The sequence below is a fragment of the Bombina bombina genome, chromosome 6, assembly GCF_027579735.1.
Source record: "Bombina bombina isolate aBomBom1 chromosome 6, aBomBom1.pri, whole genome shotgun sequence".
Classification (NCBI taxonomy): Eukaryota; Metazoa; Chordata; class Amphibia; order Anura; family Bombinatoridae; genus Bombina; species Bombina bombina.
Window position 1 is genome coordinate 231172095 of NC_069504.1, and position 15585 is coordinate 231187679.

Here is a 15585-nt window from a genome sequence, read left to right on the forward strand (position 1 = left end):
TAATGTTTTTTTATTTTTTGAACAATTATTTTTTTAACTTTTTTTTTTATTTTTTTCAGACCCCCAAGACTTACACTTTTGGAAAGGTAAGGCGATTACCTTTCCAATGGTGTTGGGGGTCTGTAGCTGCTTAGAAGCCTGTATCTCAGGCATCTAAGCAGCATGCCATCTGTTCCTATACTTAACATTAAGTATAAATAAAGTTGCACGGTGACGTCATCACATTATTGCGCGTGACGTCACCACGCAAAACGGGAAGTCACTCTACAGGCATGATCGCTTGGGTAAGAGCGGGTGGGAGCCCCCAGATCTCCCTCAAGGTTGGAGAGTGCTAGCGACGGCTCTGAGCCATCGTTAGCACCAGAGTGGGAAACTCTGCGACAGCTCAGAGCCGTCGTTGGCACTCAAGGGTTTAACTTATTTAAATTAAGTAATTAACGAGGTTTACAGCAAACCGTAGCTCAGTTTTGCTCTAAATATAAATTGGTAGTAAAAAGACCTACTTTTCCTCCTCTGTCCGTTTTGAAATGGCCGTCTGATCCTTCCTTCCCTGACGTCACCCAAACAATTTCCAGCTTCATCTGAGGGATTTGTCGATCCTGCGCGTCCTCTTGTGTCGCGCATGCGCAGTTTTTGTCAAAGGGGGCATTATTTGCGGCGGACCTGTATGCCTGATTGGTAGGAGAAGAGCTAACTACCTATTGGGAATTTGCATGCACATCGTAGAAACGCCTCCTGTATACTCCTAATTGCTTGTCCCCACTTATACACGCTCAAATTGTGCATAAAGTGTACCAGCTCTAATCACATTAGCATCTTCTGCTTTTTACTGGACAAACCAACTAATACAACTCTGCAGGTATTTTCTTCCTTATTTATTAGTAAGTCATATCTCTGGCAATCTCCTTCAGTTACCATTACACTTTAGCCGTTTCCTTTGCTATCTCTCCTTTACAGAAGATGCTTCCCAGCTGTTTCTTGACTTTTCACTTCCTCGTATTCCATCACAATATTAGTTTATTCACCCATTATTAGTAAGTCTGATTGCCCTTCTGTAACGGAGAGATATCAAGAGAAACAGCTAAAGTGTAACGGTAACTGAAGGAGATCGCCAGAGCTGTGGCTTACTAATAAATTAGAAAGGAAATACCTTCAGAGTTGTATTAGTTGGTTTGTCCAGTAAAAAGCATCAACTCTTGCCGTAGGAGTATACAAGAGGCGTTTCTACGATGTGCATGCAAATTCCCAATAGGTAGTTAGCTCTTGTCCTACCAATCAGGCACACAGGTCTGCTGCAAATAATGCCCCCTTTGTCAAAAACTGCGACACAAGGACGCGCAGGATTGACAAATCCCTTAGATGAAGCTGGAAATTTTTGGGTGATGTCGGAGAAGGAAGGATAAGGCGGCTATTTCAAAACGGCCAGAGGAGGAAAAGTAAGTCTTTTTACTACCTATGTATATTTAGATCAAAATTGGGCTAGGGTTTTCTGTAAACCTCGTTAATTACTTAATTTAAGTTAAAATAATTTTTGGGTTGACTGTCCCTTTAAATATTAAAATCGGTAAGTTTCCAAAATAGAAGTGTCCAGTTTACCTCTCATGCACAAACATTTTTGTCTGTTATGTACAAACACTATCCATATAATAGTATTACAAAAAACACATATCTAGCATTACAGACAAATGGAGATATTATATCTGTATGTAGGTAATACTGTATAAAGATAAATATGAACAGACTAGCAAAACATTTTACAAAAAAAAATACTATTTCAATAGATGAATTTTTTATTGTATGTATTCCCCGCACAGCCTTTTCATCGGTACAGACCAGTATCAACTACAAGTACCACTACTCCTTCGACTCCATCACTTTCCTCTTCAAGTAGTTCTCTATATACTTCAAGTCAATTATTAAATCGACCAAATAGTCTAACAGGTATATCTTCTGCGTACTCAAACCTCTCGAGGATTTCAGCCAAAGATCTTGAAAAAGGTGAGGAAGGCTGTCCTTAAAGGGACATTAAACCCAAAAAATGTATTTCATGATTCAGACAGAGAATACAATTTTAAAGAACTGTCCAATTTACTTCTAATTTCTTATTTGCTTCATTCCTTAGATATCCTTTGTTAAAGAAATAGCAATGCACATGGGTGAGCGAATCACATGAGGCAAATATGAGCAGCCACCAATCAGAAGTTACTGAACCTATCTAGATATGCTTTTAAGTAAGCCATATCAAAAGAAATGAAGCAAATTAGATAACAGAAGTAAATTAAAAAGTTGTTTTAAATGGTATTCTCTATCTGAATCATGAAATAAAAAAATTGGCTTTAATGTCCCTTTAATTTATCATTTATTTTTCTAATTTTTTTGTATATAATTTGCTCATTTGTTATTTTACTTAGACATTCATGGCTAACTGATCTTCTAATAATTGTGGCATGCTGTTTGTACAGTAGATAGTTTTTCTCAAAATTCTATCTGTGAAATATAATTTAGAATGTTTAGTTCTACATTTTTCAACCGTTACATCTTGATTTTAGAGAATGCTGACATTCAACAAATATCTTAGTCCTATTTTTATCCCACTATTGTAGAAGCATATGCACTTCTGGACCTCTAGAATACATAAAAAATCATGTTTTTTCCCTTGGGTTAATTCACTTTCTACCTATTTGGATTGTTTGCTGAGCTGAAGCAAAATGTTTATTTTCCTGATATGAAAGACTATTAGACTTTTTCGGTACAGTATGCGCTCTGCTGCAAGCTCCTACTCTATCCTGACCATTGTTTTACACATTCAGAATCTCTTTAAGGGTTATAGTTCTTCTTTAAGTCGCTATACCTTTCATCTGTATTAAATAAAATGTAAAGAAAAAATACTTGAGACATGAAGCCCAAATGTTTTCTTTCTTAATTCAGGTAGAGCATACAATTATTTGTTTTCCCCAATTTACTTCTATTGCCTAATTTACTTCATTCACTTGGTATCTTTTGTTGAAAAGCAGCAATGTACTACTAGGAGCTAGTTTAACTCATTGGCTGAGCTAATAACCTGAGGCATAAAAGTGCAGCCTTTGTGCAGGTACTTTGCTCTGCAAAGACAGCTAAAATTAACCTTAAAAGCTACCCGATTAACTGCCGTGAATATTAGAATTGTGGTGCCTAGCTGCAATTTGCTATTGCTTTTTCGTAATTAGCAGGCAGCTAAGCCAAGCATGTATTCTAGTTCCCACAGGCAATTAGATGTGGTTTACAGTAAGCAGAGCACACTCTGGCTGCTCTGCATTATTGGTAAAGGTTCAGCAGTGCACTGTGTATGCATGGCCCATCTTAGTGAAGCATCGGCTACAAATGGAGTAGCCAGACCATGCATTACATACTGTGTATGACATATGATTTGCTCTACCACCTACATGCTTGACATTGTGAGAAAAAAGGATGAAATGAAAGCAATGGGTGTCATTTCATTTTACTAATTGACTGGAAACAGGGATTGATATGCAAGTCTATGGTGTCAGACTGATTTATTATCCGCGAAGAACGATTTGCCTCCTTTTTAATTAACTGTATTTTATTATTAACCATTTAAATTTTAAGCATAGATGGTACTGAATTTTAGCATATTAAGAAAACTTATTTTTCCTCAGATACTGAAAGAAAAGAAGAGGAGAAAGAAACAGAAGATAAACAGTCTAAATCCATAAGAGAACGTAGGAGACCAAGGGAGAAACGAAGGTCTACAGGAGTTTCCTATTGGACTCAGGATGTAGGTGTTTTGAAAAAAAGAAAAAAAAATAGTATAACGTCTGTGTTCACTTTTATTTTCTAAATAAAACTATCAAATTATTTCATGATGGATTTTACCAACGAGCAACTATATTAAGACTGCAGATTATTTCTGTAATTATAATTGCTAGTAGTGGTAGTCGTAGTATGTTCAATAGTAGTCAATTATGTTTCTAAATGGGTAGATTTGAGTTAAGACGTATATCAGTTATGCGTACAGGTAAAAGTTTACCTAATTAAAACTATGAAATTGAAACAAAATACGTTTCTTGAAGGTTTTTTTTTCTCGTACTTGGTGTATTCAGTCCACGGCTTCATCCTTACTTGTGGGATATTCTCAATCCCTACAGGAAGTGGCAAAGAGAGCACACAGCAAAGCTGTCCATATAGCTCCCCTCAGGCTCCGCCCCCCCAGTCATTCTCTTTGCCGCTCTAACAAGTAGCATCTCCACGGGAGGGTAAAGAGTATGTGGTGTTAGATTTGTAGTTTTTATTTCTTCAATCAAAAGTTTGTTATTTTAAAATAGTGCCGGTTTGTACTATTTACTCTGAGGCAGAAAGTGATGAAGATTTCTGCTGAGAGGAAAAAGATTTTAGCATGTTGTAACTAAAATCCATGGCTGTTCCCACACAGGACTGTTGGGGGGAACAGTTTGCAGGCTTATACTGCTTAAGGTATGTTCAGTCATTTTTTCTAACAAGACCTGGTAGTGCTAGAAGACTGACAGATATCCCATGAGGGAAGGTAAGCCATTTTCTGAGACACAGTATAGAATGATGGCTTCAGTTAAGGGCTTTAATACTGGTAGACACTGTGATGGGCTAAATCGATTACTTTATTAAGGTAATCCTATATTTTTTAAGCGTTTTTAAACGTTGAAAACCCTTTTTGGGGACTTTTTTACGCCTGGCATATTATAAGACAGCTAATCTGACTCAGAAAGGCCCCATAACTCTGGAGAAGGGAGGAGGGGGTCTCATTTTCGCGCCTCAATTGCGCAGTTGATTTGCAACACAGCTCCACGCAGCTTCATGTGCAGAGCCTTTAGAGTACAAGAGGACTTCAGGGAGGCTTAATTTACACCTGCAAATAACCCTAAAGGAAAGTAAAGCCACAGCAAAGACTGTGGCATAGTACTGTAGTGGGTTAAACCGGGTATTTACTTCATTTTGCTCTGGTTTGGGCATTAAGGGGTTAAACGATTTGAAAACTTGTGTGCAATCATTTCAAGGCATTAGGATCATGTTGTGAAAATTTCATTAAGATCGAATGTTTTTTGATGACTTGGTAAAAAAGTGTGTGCCTTTTTAATATTTAAAGAGACAGTAACGTTTTTTCAAAAAGTGTTTTTTTCAATATTCTAGTGTTGTCTGAGTCTGTCAAACATGTCTTAGCCTTCAGATAGACCTTGTTCTTTATGTTCAAAAGCCATGGCAGTACCCCCATTGCATTTATGTTTAAAGTGTGCAAAAGCATCTAAGCATTTTAAGGATCATCCAGTGACAATTAAAAATGCTGCCCAAGATGATTCCTTAATGAGGATAGTCCTCCTACCTCCCCCCATGTGTCTACACCAGTTACGCCCGCGCAAGCGATGCCTAGTACCTCTAGCGCATTGGCCCCTATTACTTTACAGCAATTAGCAGCAGTAATGGATAATTCCCTTGCAGCATTTTTATCCAAACTGCCTGTTTTTCCAAGAGCTCAGTTTTAAATACAGATGATGAGCAATCTGAAGCTTTGGATAATTTATCTGTAGTACCCTCACAAAACTCAGAGGTAGCAGTGAGGGAAGGGCTGTCTGAGGGAGAAATTTCTGACACAGGAAAAGTTTCTCAGCAGGCAGATTCAGATTCCTTAGCGTTTAAATTTAAGCTGGAACACCTCCGCGTCCTGCTTAAGGAGGTTTTAGCTACGCTGGATGATTGTGACCCCATGGTGGTCCCTGGAAAATTGTGTAAAATGGACAGCTATTTAGAGGTCCCGGTATACACTGAGGCATTTCCGATCCCAAAGAGGATGGCGGATATTGTGACTAGGGAGTGGGAGAGACCAGGTGTACCCTTTGCTCCCCCAGCTATCTTTGAGAAAATGTTCCCCATAAACGACCCTAGGCGGGACGCGTGGCAGGCGGTCCCTAAGGACTGGCCAAGCGTACAACTATACCAATAGAGGACAGTTGTGCTTTCATAGATCCTATGGATAAAAATTGGAAGGATTGCTGAAGAACATTTTTGTTCAGCAAGGTTTTCTGCTTCAACCAATTGCCTGCATTATTCCGGTAACTACTGCAGCGGCTTTTTGGTTCGAGGCCCTGGAGGAGTCGCTCCAGAGGGAGACTTAATACGATGAGGTCATGGATAGAATTCACGCTTTAAAGCTGGCTAATTCCTTTATCACTGATGCCGCTTTCCAATTGGCTAAACTAGCGGCGAAAAACTCGTGGCGCGACGAGCGCTTTGGCTCAAATCGTGGTCGGCGGATGTGTCGTCCAAAACAAAACTGTTAAATATTCCCTTCAAGGGGAAAACCCTTTTCGGCCCAGAGCTGAAAGAAATTATTTCAGATATCACTGGAGGTAAGGGCCATGCCCTTCCACAAGATAGGCCGTTTAAGGCCAAAAACAAGGCTAATTTTTGTTCCTTTCGCAACTTCAGGAGCGGACCTGCTGCAACCTCTGCTGCCGCAAAGCAAGATAACACTTCCCAGCCCAAGGCAACCTGGAGACCCTTGCAGGGCTGGAATAAGGGTAAACAGGCCAAGAAGCCTGCTCCTGCTACCAAGACAGCATGAAGAGGTTGCCCCCGATCCGGGATCGGATCTGGTAGGGGGCAGACTTTCTCTCTTTGCTCAGGCTTGGGCAAGAGATGTTCCGGACCCCTGGGCATTAGAAATAGTTGCTCAGGGGTATCTTCTAGAATTCAAGGACTCTCCCCCAAGGGGAAGGTTCCACATTTCTCGTTTGTCTTCAGACCAAATAAAGAAACAGGCGTTCTTACGCTGTGTAGAAGATCTACTAAAAATGGGAGTGATACACCCAGTTCCATTTGCAGAACAAGGACTGTTTTTACTCAAACCTGTTCGTAGTTCCCAAGAAGGAAGGAACTTTCAGGCCAATCCTGGATCTAAAAATTCTAAACAAATTCCTCAGAGTTCCGTCTTTCAAGATGGAAACCATTCGGACAATCTTGCCGATGATCCAGGAAGGTCAATATATGACTACCGTGGATCTAAAGGATGCGTACCTACATATACCTATCCACAAAGATCACCATCAGTTCCTAAGGTTCGCCTTTCTGGACAAACATTACCAGTTCGTGGCCCTTCCTTTCGGGTTGGCCACCGCTCCCAGAATTTTCACAAAAGTGCTAGGGTCCCTTCTGGCGGTACTAAGACCGCGGGGCATTGCAGTACCACCTTACCTAGACGACATATTAATACAGGCGTCGTCTTTTCACAGAGCCAAGGCTCATACGGACATCGTTCTGGCCTTTCTAAGGTCTCACGGGTGGAAAGTGAACGTAGAAAAGAGTTCTCTGTCCCCGCTCACAAGGGTTCCATTCCTGGGAACACTAATAGACTCGGTAGAAATGAAAATCTTTCTGACAGAGGTCAGAAAGTTAAAACTGTTTAATACTTGCCGAGTTCTTCATTCCATTCCTCGGCCTTCCGTGGCTCAGTGCATGGAAGTAATTGGTTTAATGGTTGCGGCGATAGACGTAGTCCCTTTCGCCCGAATCCATCTCAGACCACTGCAACTGTGCATGCTCAAACAGTGGAATGGAGATTACGCAGATTTATCTCCTCAAATTCAAATGGACCTAAAAACCAGAGAGACTCTTCTCTGGTGGTTGTCCCAAGATCACCTGTCTCAGGGAATGAGTTTCCGCAGACCGGAGTGGATCATTGTCACGACCGATGCCAGTCTGGTAGGCTGGGGTGCGGTCTGGAACTCCCTGAAGGCTCAGGGACTATGGTCTCGGGAAGAATCTCTTCTCCCGATAAACATTTTGGAGCTGAGAGCGATTTTCAACACGCTCCAGGCGTGGCCTCAACTAGCAGAGGCCAAATTCATCAGATTTCAGTCGGACAACATCACGACTGTAGCGTACATCAATCATCAGGGGGGAACAAAGAGTTCCCTAGCGATGAAGGAAGTATCCAAGATTATCAAATGGGCGGAGGATCACTCCTGCCATCTATCTGCAATTCACATCCCAGGGGTAGACAACTGGGAGGTGGATTTTCTAAGTCGTCAGACTTTCCATCCGGGGGAGTGGGAACTCCACCCGGAGGTTTTTGCTCAGCTGACCCAGCTTTGGGGCATTCCAGAGTTGGATCTGATGGCCTCCCGTCAGAACACCAAACTTCCCCTTTACGGATCCAGATCCAGGGATCCCAAGGCGGCATTGATAGATGCATTAATAGCGCCTTGGTCATTCAGTCTAGCTTCCAAATCTAGTTTCTCTGCAACTGACTGCTTGGAGATTGAACGCTTAATCCTAGCTAAGCGGGGTTTCTCTGAATCAGTTATAGATACTCTGATACAGGCCAGAAAGCCTGTCACCAGGAAAATTTACCATAAGATATGGCGGAAATATCTTTGTTGGTGTGAATCCAAGGGTTACTCGTGGAGTAAAGTTAGGATTCCAAGGATATTGTCTTTTCTCCAAGAAGGTTTGGAGAAAGGTCTGTCAGCTAGTTCCTTAAAGGGACAGATATCTGCTCTATCTATTCTGTTACACAGGCGTCTGGCAGTTGTACCAGACGTTCAGGCGTTTGCACAGGCCTTAGTTAGAATCAAGCCTGCCTATGACCTGTGGCTCCTCCATGGAGTCTAAATTTAGTTCTTTCAGTTCTTCAAGGGGTTCCGTTTGAACCTTTACATTCCATAGATATCAAGTTATTATCTTGGAAGGTTTTGTTTTTAGTAGCTATCTCTTCTGCTCGAAGAGTTTCAGAATTATCTGCTTTACAGTGTGATTCACCCTATCTGGTGTTCCATGCAGATAAGGTAGTTTTGCGTACTAAACCTGGTTTCCTTCCGAAGGTGGTTTCTAATAAGAATATTAACCAGGAAATCATTGTTCCTTCTCTGTGCCCTAATCCTGTTTCTAAGACGGAACGACTGTTGCACAATCTTGATGTGGTTCGTGCTTTAAAGTTCTATTTAAAGGCAACAAAAGATTTCAGACAAACATCATCCTTGTTTGTTGTCTATTCCGGTAAGAGGAGAAGTCAGAAAGCAACTGCTACCTCTCTTTCATTCTGGCTGAAAAGCATCATCCGATTGGCTTATGAGACTGCTGGTAAGCAGCCTCCTGAACGAATTACAGCTCATTCCACTAGAGCTGTGGCTTCCACATGGGCTTTCAAGAATGAGGCTTCTGTTGAACAGATTTGTAAGGCAGCGACCTGGTCTTCACTGCATACATTCGCCAAATTTTACAAATTCGATACTTTTGCTTCTTCGGAGGCTATTTTTAGGGGAGAGGTTTTGCAAGCAGTGGTGCCTTCCGTTTAGGTTACCTGACTTGTTCCCTCCCTTCATCCGTGTCCTATTGCTTTGGTATTAGTATCCCACAAGTAAGGATGAAGCCGTGGACTGAATACACCAAGTAAGAGAAAACAGAATTCATGCTTACCTGATAAATTACTTTCTCTTACAGGTGTATTCAGTCCACGGCCCGCCCTGATATTTGTTAGGTTTAAATTTAATTTACAATAACTACAGTCACCACTGCACCCTATGGTTCTCCTTTTTCTCCTAACCGTCGGTCGAATGACTGGGGGGTGGAGCCTGAGGGGAGCTATATGGACAGCTTTGCTGTGTGCTCTCTTTGCCACTTCCTGTAGGGATTGAGAATATCCCACAAGTAAGGATGAAGCCGTGGACTGAATACACCTGTAAGAGAAAGTAATTTATCAGGTAAGCATAAATTCTGTTTTTTGTATGAATTCTAGTCTCTGGAAAGCAGTTCTTGATTCGCTGTATTATTGTATCTAGACCTTAAATGGTGTAGTTTTTACTCACAGCTTTTGCTATTAAGGGATACAGAAAAGGTTTTTTTTCTGCATTTTACTCTACAGTGCCCAACTACAGGGATCTCAGCTATTTTTCTATTCTGTCCACAATGGTCCTAAGATTCCTCCTTCAACTCAACTACACCTTTTTTCACCAGATCAAATACCAAGAACTGTAAAACACCATAAACCAACATGTGGGACCTCTGATGTAGAGAACTCTCACTACAGAAATTAAATATTCCTGCATGCTTTAGGGGCTACCATTTCTCAAATGTTCTGAAATTTCAATAGCACCTACACCTAGCCTTAAATTCCTTATCTACTGAGAATGATTTAGGTCACTCTTATAGTCCTAGGTCTGTGTATAAACATGATCAAGCAAGAGAAGGGATTAAGGCTATGCTCATGATCAAGCTAAGAGGTGCAATATATCAGTGCTATGCTTATTTCTTTCCTTAGATATGGTGAGTCCACAGCGTTATCAATTACTGTTCGGAATATCTCTCCTGGCCAACAGGAGGAGGCAAAGAGCACCACAGTGAAGCTGTAAAGTATCACTCCCCTTCCCACAAACCCCAGTCATTCTCTTTGCCTTCGGTGCAAGGAGGAGGTGACATTTTGGTGTCTGAAAATTTTATTATTTTGAAAGCCAGAGTAGGTTTGCTCTAATCTTTCCTGTGTTCTGGGTATATCTGTAGCCCACGTTAATCTCTTCAGTAGAGTAGTGGTGGCGTTAAAGCAGTTAGGAACTTGAGCAGTGGGCCTTGCTGTGTTTTCCTAATATTGTTGCTGCCCTTGTATAGAAAGCCAGAGTTGGTTTACTCTGTTCTCCTTTCTACAAGTCTCTGTGAGGAGTGGCATCCTCTCATACTGAGTAGGCTATCGTCCTGCTGGACAGCAAGATGCAGGTAAGTGCCTTTTGGTTGTCTTCTGGGAAGAGACTGGCACTGAGGGGGTAGAAATCCCTGACTGCAAGCTTTGTGGGGCTAGAACCCTGTGAGAAGTGTTAATTGAGCAGTAGGAGCCACATTTTTATGTGAGAGACAAGGGGTTAAACTCTTTGAACAACTTAGCTTGGTATGCTAAGGGTTTATTTTGGCTGCCATTAGACACTTATTTAGTTCCATTTAGAAACTTAGTTATCACTTTATGTGGGGTTGTTTTTTTTTCTTCCGTTTCTGTAGCTGTTTGCTACAGGAAACTGTGTCATTTTGGGCCCTTCTCTTCCGGCTGGGAGCACGCCTTTTGCATCTAGTGGCGCAACTTGGAAGCCGGTCACATGATCTCTAGCTGTTTCCGGATAGTTCGTGCAGACGCTAAGAAGCAGTTGCACTTCAAGGCTGAGAAGTGTGGTTTAGAAGCCCGGCAAGCGTACTGGTAGTCCGTCTCACTTCGACGGGGCAGGTAAGCACTGCAGTCATAGACTGATGTGTGGAGGTGCTTGCTAGGCAGAGTTTTCTATTTAAATTTAATTATATTATTTTGTCTTAAGCAAACGGTTTTCCTTGTAGTGGTTTTAAATGCATTATCATCACCGCAATTAAATTTAAAAAAAAAAAAAAAAAAAAATCTTATTTGGTTCTGTTTTTCATAAAGGATGAATCAGGATCCTAATGTTGTGGATTTATGTAGCCTTTGCTTAGAAAGTCAAGTGTTGCCTCCTATGCAATTTTGTTCTTCTTGCATAGAGTTAACTTAAAAAAATTAAAGATAAGCTTTTTGTGTCTGAGCCAAATGTCTCTTAGGATGATGTTGTTTATGCTTTGCCACAGCTTTCTCCTCAACAGCCCCAAGCTTCAATGGTGTCACATGCAGTGCCCTGTGGTTCCTCTCAATATCCAGGAGGAGTTTTTTTGCAAGCAAGGTATTTGAGGGTTTAGCTGCCATTCCCATGCTTCAGGGAAAACGCAAGTGGAAAGTTAAAGACTTGGATAGTAAGGGGTCTGCTCCAGTGTTGGCTACACAGATTGCTCTTTCTCATAAGTCAGATGAGGAAGATACGTCGGTAGCCTCTGAGGGTAGAATCTCAGATTCAGACAGTGTAATTCCTTCATCTGATGTTGAAGTTGTATCCTTCAGATTTAAGCTTGAACACCTCTGTGTCCTGCTAAAGGAGGTTTTGGTCACTCTGGACTACTCCAATACCTCTGTCGTCAACCCTAAGAAACCGAGTAAACTCAATAAATACTTTGATGTTCCTTCATCTATGGAAGTATTTCCTGTACCAGACCGTGCTACGGAAATTATTGCACAGGAATGGGAGAGACCTGGGATTCCTTTTCCCCTGTCTCCTGTCTTTAAAAAGATGTTTCCTGTGGCTGACTCATTTTAGTATTTGTAGCAAGTGTTGCCCAAAGTGGAAGGGGCTATTTCTACCCTAGCCAAGAGAACTACTATTCCTATTGAGGATAGCTGTACCTTTAAGGATCCAATGGATAAAAAGCTGGAGGCTTATTTAAAGAAAATGTATGTTCATCAAGGTCTCCAATGGCAACCGGCAGTGTGTATTGCTACTGTGACAAGTACGGCCTCTTTGATGAGATCCAGGACAGGATTAAGGCTCTTAAATTACCCAATTCCTTTATTACTGAAGCTTCATTGCAGGTTATTAAGTTGGGAGCCGAAATTTCTGGGTTCGCTATACTGGTGCGCAGAGCTTTGTGGTTAAAATCTTGGTCAGCAGACGTTTCATCTAAATCTAAACTTCTGACAATTCCTTACAAGGGTAAGACCTTGTTTGGACCAGGATTGACAGAGATTATCTCTATCACAGGTGGGAAAGGGTCTTTTCACCCTCAAGATAAGAGAAATAGATCGAAAGGACGTCAGCCTAATTTTCGTTCCTTTCGTAACTTCAGTGGAAAGTCTTTCCCTTCTTCCAAGCAGGAACAGTCCAAGTCGTCCTGGAAGCCCAGTCAGTCTTGGAATAAGGGGAAGCAATCTAAGAAACCCGTGGCTGAATCTAAATCGGCATGAAGGGTTTACCCTCAGATCAGGTCGGGGCAGACTCTCGGTTCTCTCAAGCATGGATACGAGATGTCCCAGACCTTTGGGCTGTGGACATAGTGGGCTACAAATTGGAATTCAAGACTTTTCCTCTCAGGGGCAGATTCCTCCTCTCAAGGTTATCTGCAGACAAGATAAAAAGAGAGGCGTTCTTGAAATGTATACAGCATCTTTCTTCCCTGGGAGTAATAGTTCCAGTCCCAGTACAAGAACAGTGTCTGGGGTTCTATTCCAATCTGTTCGTGGTTCCCAAAAAAGAGAACTTTCCGACCTATTCTAGACCTGAAGTGTCTAAACAAGTTTCTCAGAGTACCGTCCTTCAAGATGGAAACTATTCGTTCTATTCTTCCCTTGGTTCAAGATTGTCCGTTCATGACAACCATAGACCTGAAGGATGCGTACCTTCATATTCCCATTCACAGGGATCATCATAAAATTCCTGAGATTTGCCTTTCTGGACAAGCACTTCCAGTTTGTAGCTCTTCTGTTTGGCCTTGCCACAGCTTCAAGAATTTTCTCAAAGGTTCTGGGGGCTCTCTTGGCAGTGGTCCGGTCTCGGAGTATTGCAGTGGTGCCTTATCTGGATGACATTCTGGTTAAGGCACCATCTTTTCAACAAGCTACATTTCATACAGAGATCTTGTTGTCTTTTCTACGTTCCCATGGATGGAAAGTGAATCTGGGAAAGAGTTCCCTTGTTCAAGCTACATGGGTTGTCTTCTTATGGACCATAATAGATTGCTTGTCGATTAAAATATTTCTGACGGAGGTCAGAAAAGCCCAAATTCTTTCCTCCTGTCTCTCTGCAGTCTACTGTTTGGCCATCAGTGGCTCAATGTATGGAGGTAATTGATCGGATGGTTTCTTCCATGGACATCATTCCCTTTGCTCGATTTCATTTGAGAGCTCTGCAACTGTGCATGCTCAGGCAATGGAACGGGGACTATGTGGATCTGTCTCATAGGATAGATCTAGATCAGTCGACAAAAGACTCTCGCCTGTGGTGACTTTCTCGGGAACATCTCTCTCAAGGAACATGCTTTCAGAGAACTTCCTGGGTTATTGTGACCACGGACGCCAGCCTGCTGGGCTGGGGAGCAGTCTGGGATTCGTTAAAGGTGCAGGGACTCTGGTCTTGGGAGGAGTCTACTCTACCCATCTTGGAGTTGAGAGCCATTTTCCATGCTCTGATGGCTTGGCCTCAGTTGTCCTTAGCCCAGTTTATCAGGTTCCAGTGGGACAACATAACTTCAGTGGCTTACATCAACCACCAGGGAGGAACTCTGAGTTCCTTAGCCATTAAGGAGGTGTCTTGGATTATTCAGTGAGTGGAAGCTCACAATTGTTGTCTGTCTGCCATCCACATTCCATGAGTGGACAACTGGGAAGTGGATTTTCTGAGCAGGCAGACCTTTTATTCTGGGGAGTGGGAGTGCCATCTGGAGGTGTATTCCAGCTTGATTCTCAGATGGGGGATGCTGGATCTGATGGCATCTTGTCAGAATGCCAAGCTCCCGAGTTACGGTTCGAGGTCAAGGGATCCTTAAGCCGCTCTGATGGAAGCTCTGGTGGTCCCTTGGGACTTCAGGCTGGCATACCTGTTTCTTCTGTTAGCTTTTCTTCCACGAATCATTGCTCGTATAAAGCAGGAGAGAGCGTTGGTTATTCTAATGGCCCCTGTGTGGCCTCACAGGATGTGGTATGGAGATCTAGTGGAAATGTCATCTATGCCTCCATGGAGACTACATCTGAGGAAGGACCTTCTGCTTCAGGATCCTTTTCTTCATCCAAATCTCGTTTCTCTGAAGCGGACTACTTGGAGATTAAATGCTTAATCCTGTCTAAGCGTGAGTTTTCTGAGTCTGTCTTTGAGACCATGATTCAGGCCTGCAAGCCTGTTACTAGGGAGATTTGCCATAAGATTTGGCGTAAATATCTTTATTGGTGTGAGTCCAAGGGCTACTCTTGGAGTAGGGTCAGGATACCTAGGATTTTGTCTTTTCTCCAGGATGGTTTGGATTAAGGTTTGTCGGTCAGTACCCTGAAGGGTCAGATTTCTGCCTTATATGTTTTGCTACATAAGTGTCTGGTGAATGTACCAGATGTGCAATCTTTTTGTCAGGCCTTGCTCAGAATTAGGCCTGTGTTTAAGTCAGTTGCTCCTCCTTGGAGCCTTAACCTTGTTCTTAGAGTTTTGCAGCAGGCTCCGTTTGAGCCGATGCATTCCATAGATATTAAGTTGCTATCTTGGTAGGTTTTGTTTCTTATTTCTATTTCTTCTTCTCGGGAGAGTCTCTGAACTTGCGGCTTTGCAGTGTGAGTCGCCTTACCTTTTCTTTCATGATGGTAAGGCGGTTCTTCAAGTTTGGTTTTCTTCCTAAGGTTGTTTCGAATAGAAATATTAATCGGGGAATTTTTGTTCCTTCTCTGTCCTAATCCTCCTTCTCAGGACAGTTAGTTGCACAACCTGGATGTTGTGCGTGCTCTTAAATTCTACCTACAGGCGACTTAGGAGTTTTGCCAGTCTTCTGCCCTGTTTGTTTTTCTGGGAAACGTAAAGGTCAGAAAGCTACTGCTACTTCTTTCTTTTTGGTTGAGAAGTATAATTTGTTTGGCTTATGAGCCTCCTGAGAAAATTACAGCTCATTCCACTAGGGCTGTCTCTTCTTCCTAGGCTTTTAGGAATGAAGCTTCTGTGGAACAGAGTTGCAAGGGGGCAACTTGGTGGTCTTTGCATACTTTTTCTAAATTTTACA

At 42.1% G+C, this 15585-nt stretch overlaps 1 protein-coding gene across 4 annotated transcripts in view; it reads left to right on the forward strand.

Moving 5' to 3' along the window:
- The window catches only part of PPP1R12A (protein phosphatase 1 regulatory subunit 12A), an 875274-nt gene that overhangs the window by 686725 nt on the left and 172964 nt on the right, over nucleotides 1-15585 (forward strand). For all 4 annotated transcript variants that reach the window (XM_053716754.1, XM_053716755.1, XM_053716757.1 and 1 more), the window contains 2 exons: nucleotides 1815-1998; nucleotides 3657-3775. In XM_053716754.1, the coding sequence (XP_053572729.1) occupies nucleotides 1815-1998; nucleotides 3657-3775 (303 nt within the window). The remainder of the gene's footprint in view (nucleotides 1-1814; nucleotides 1999-3656; nucleotides 3776-15585) is intronic.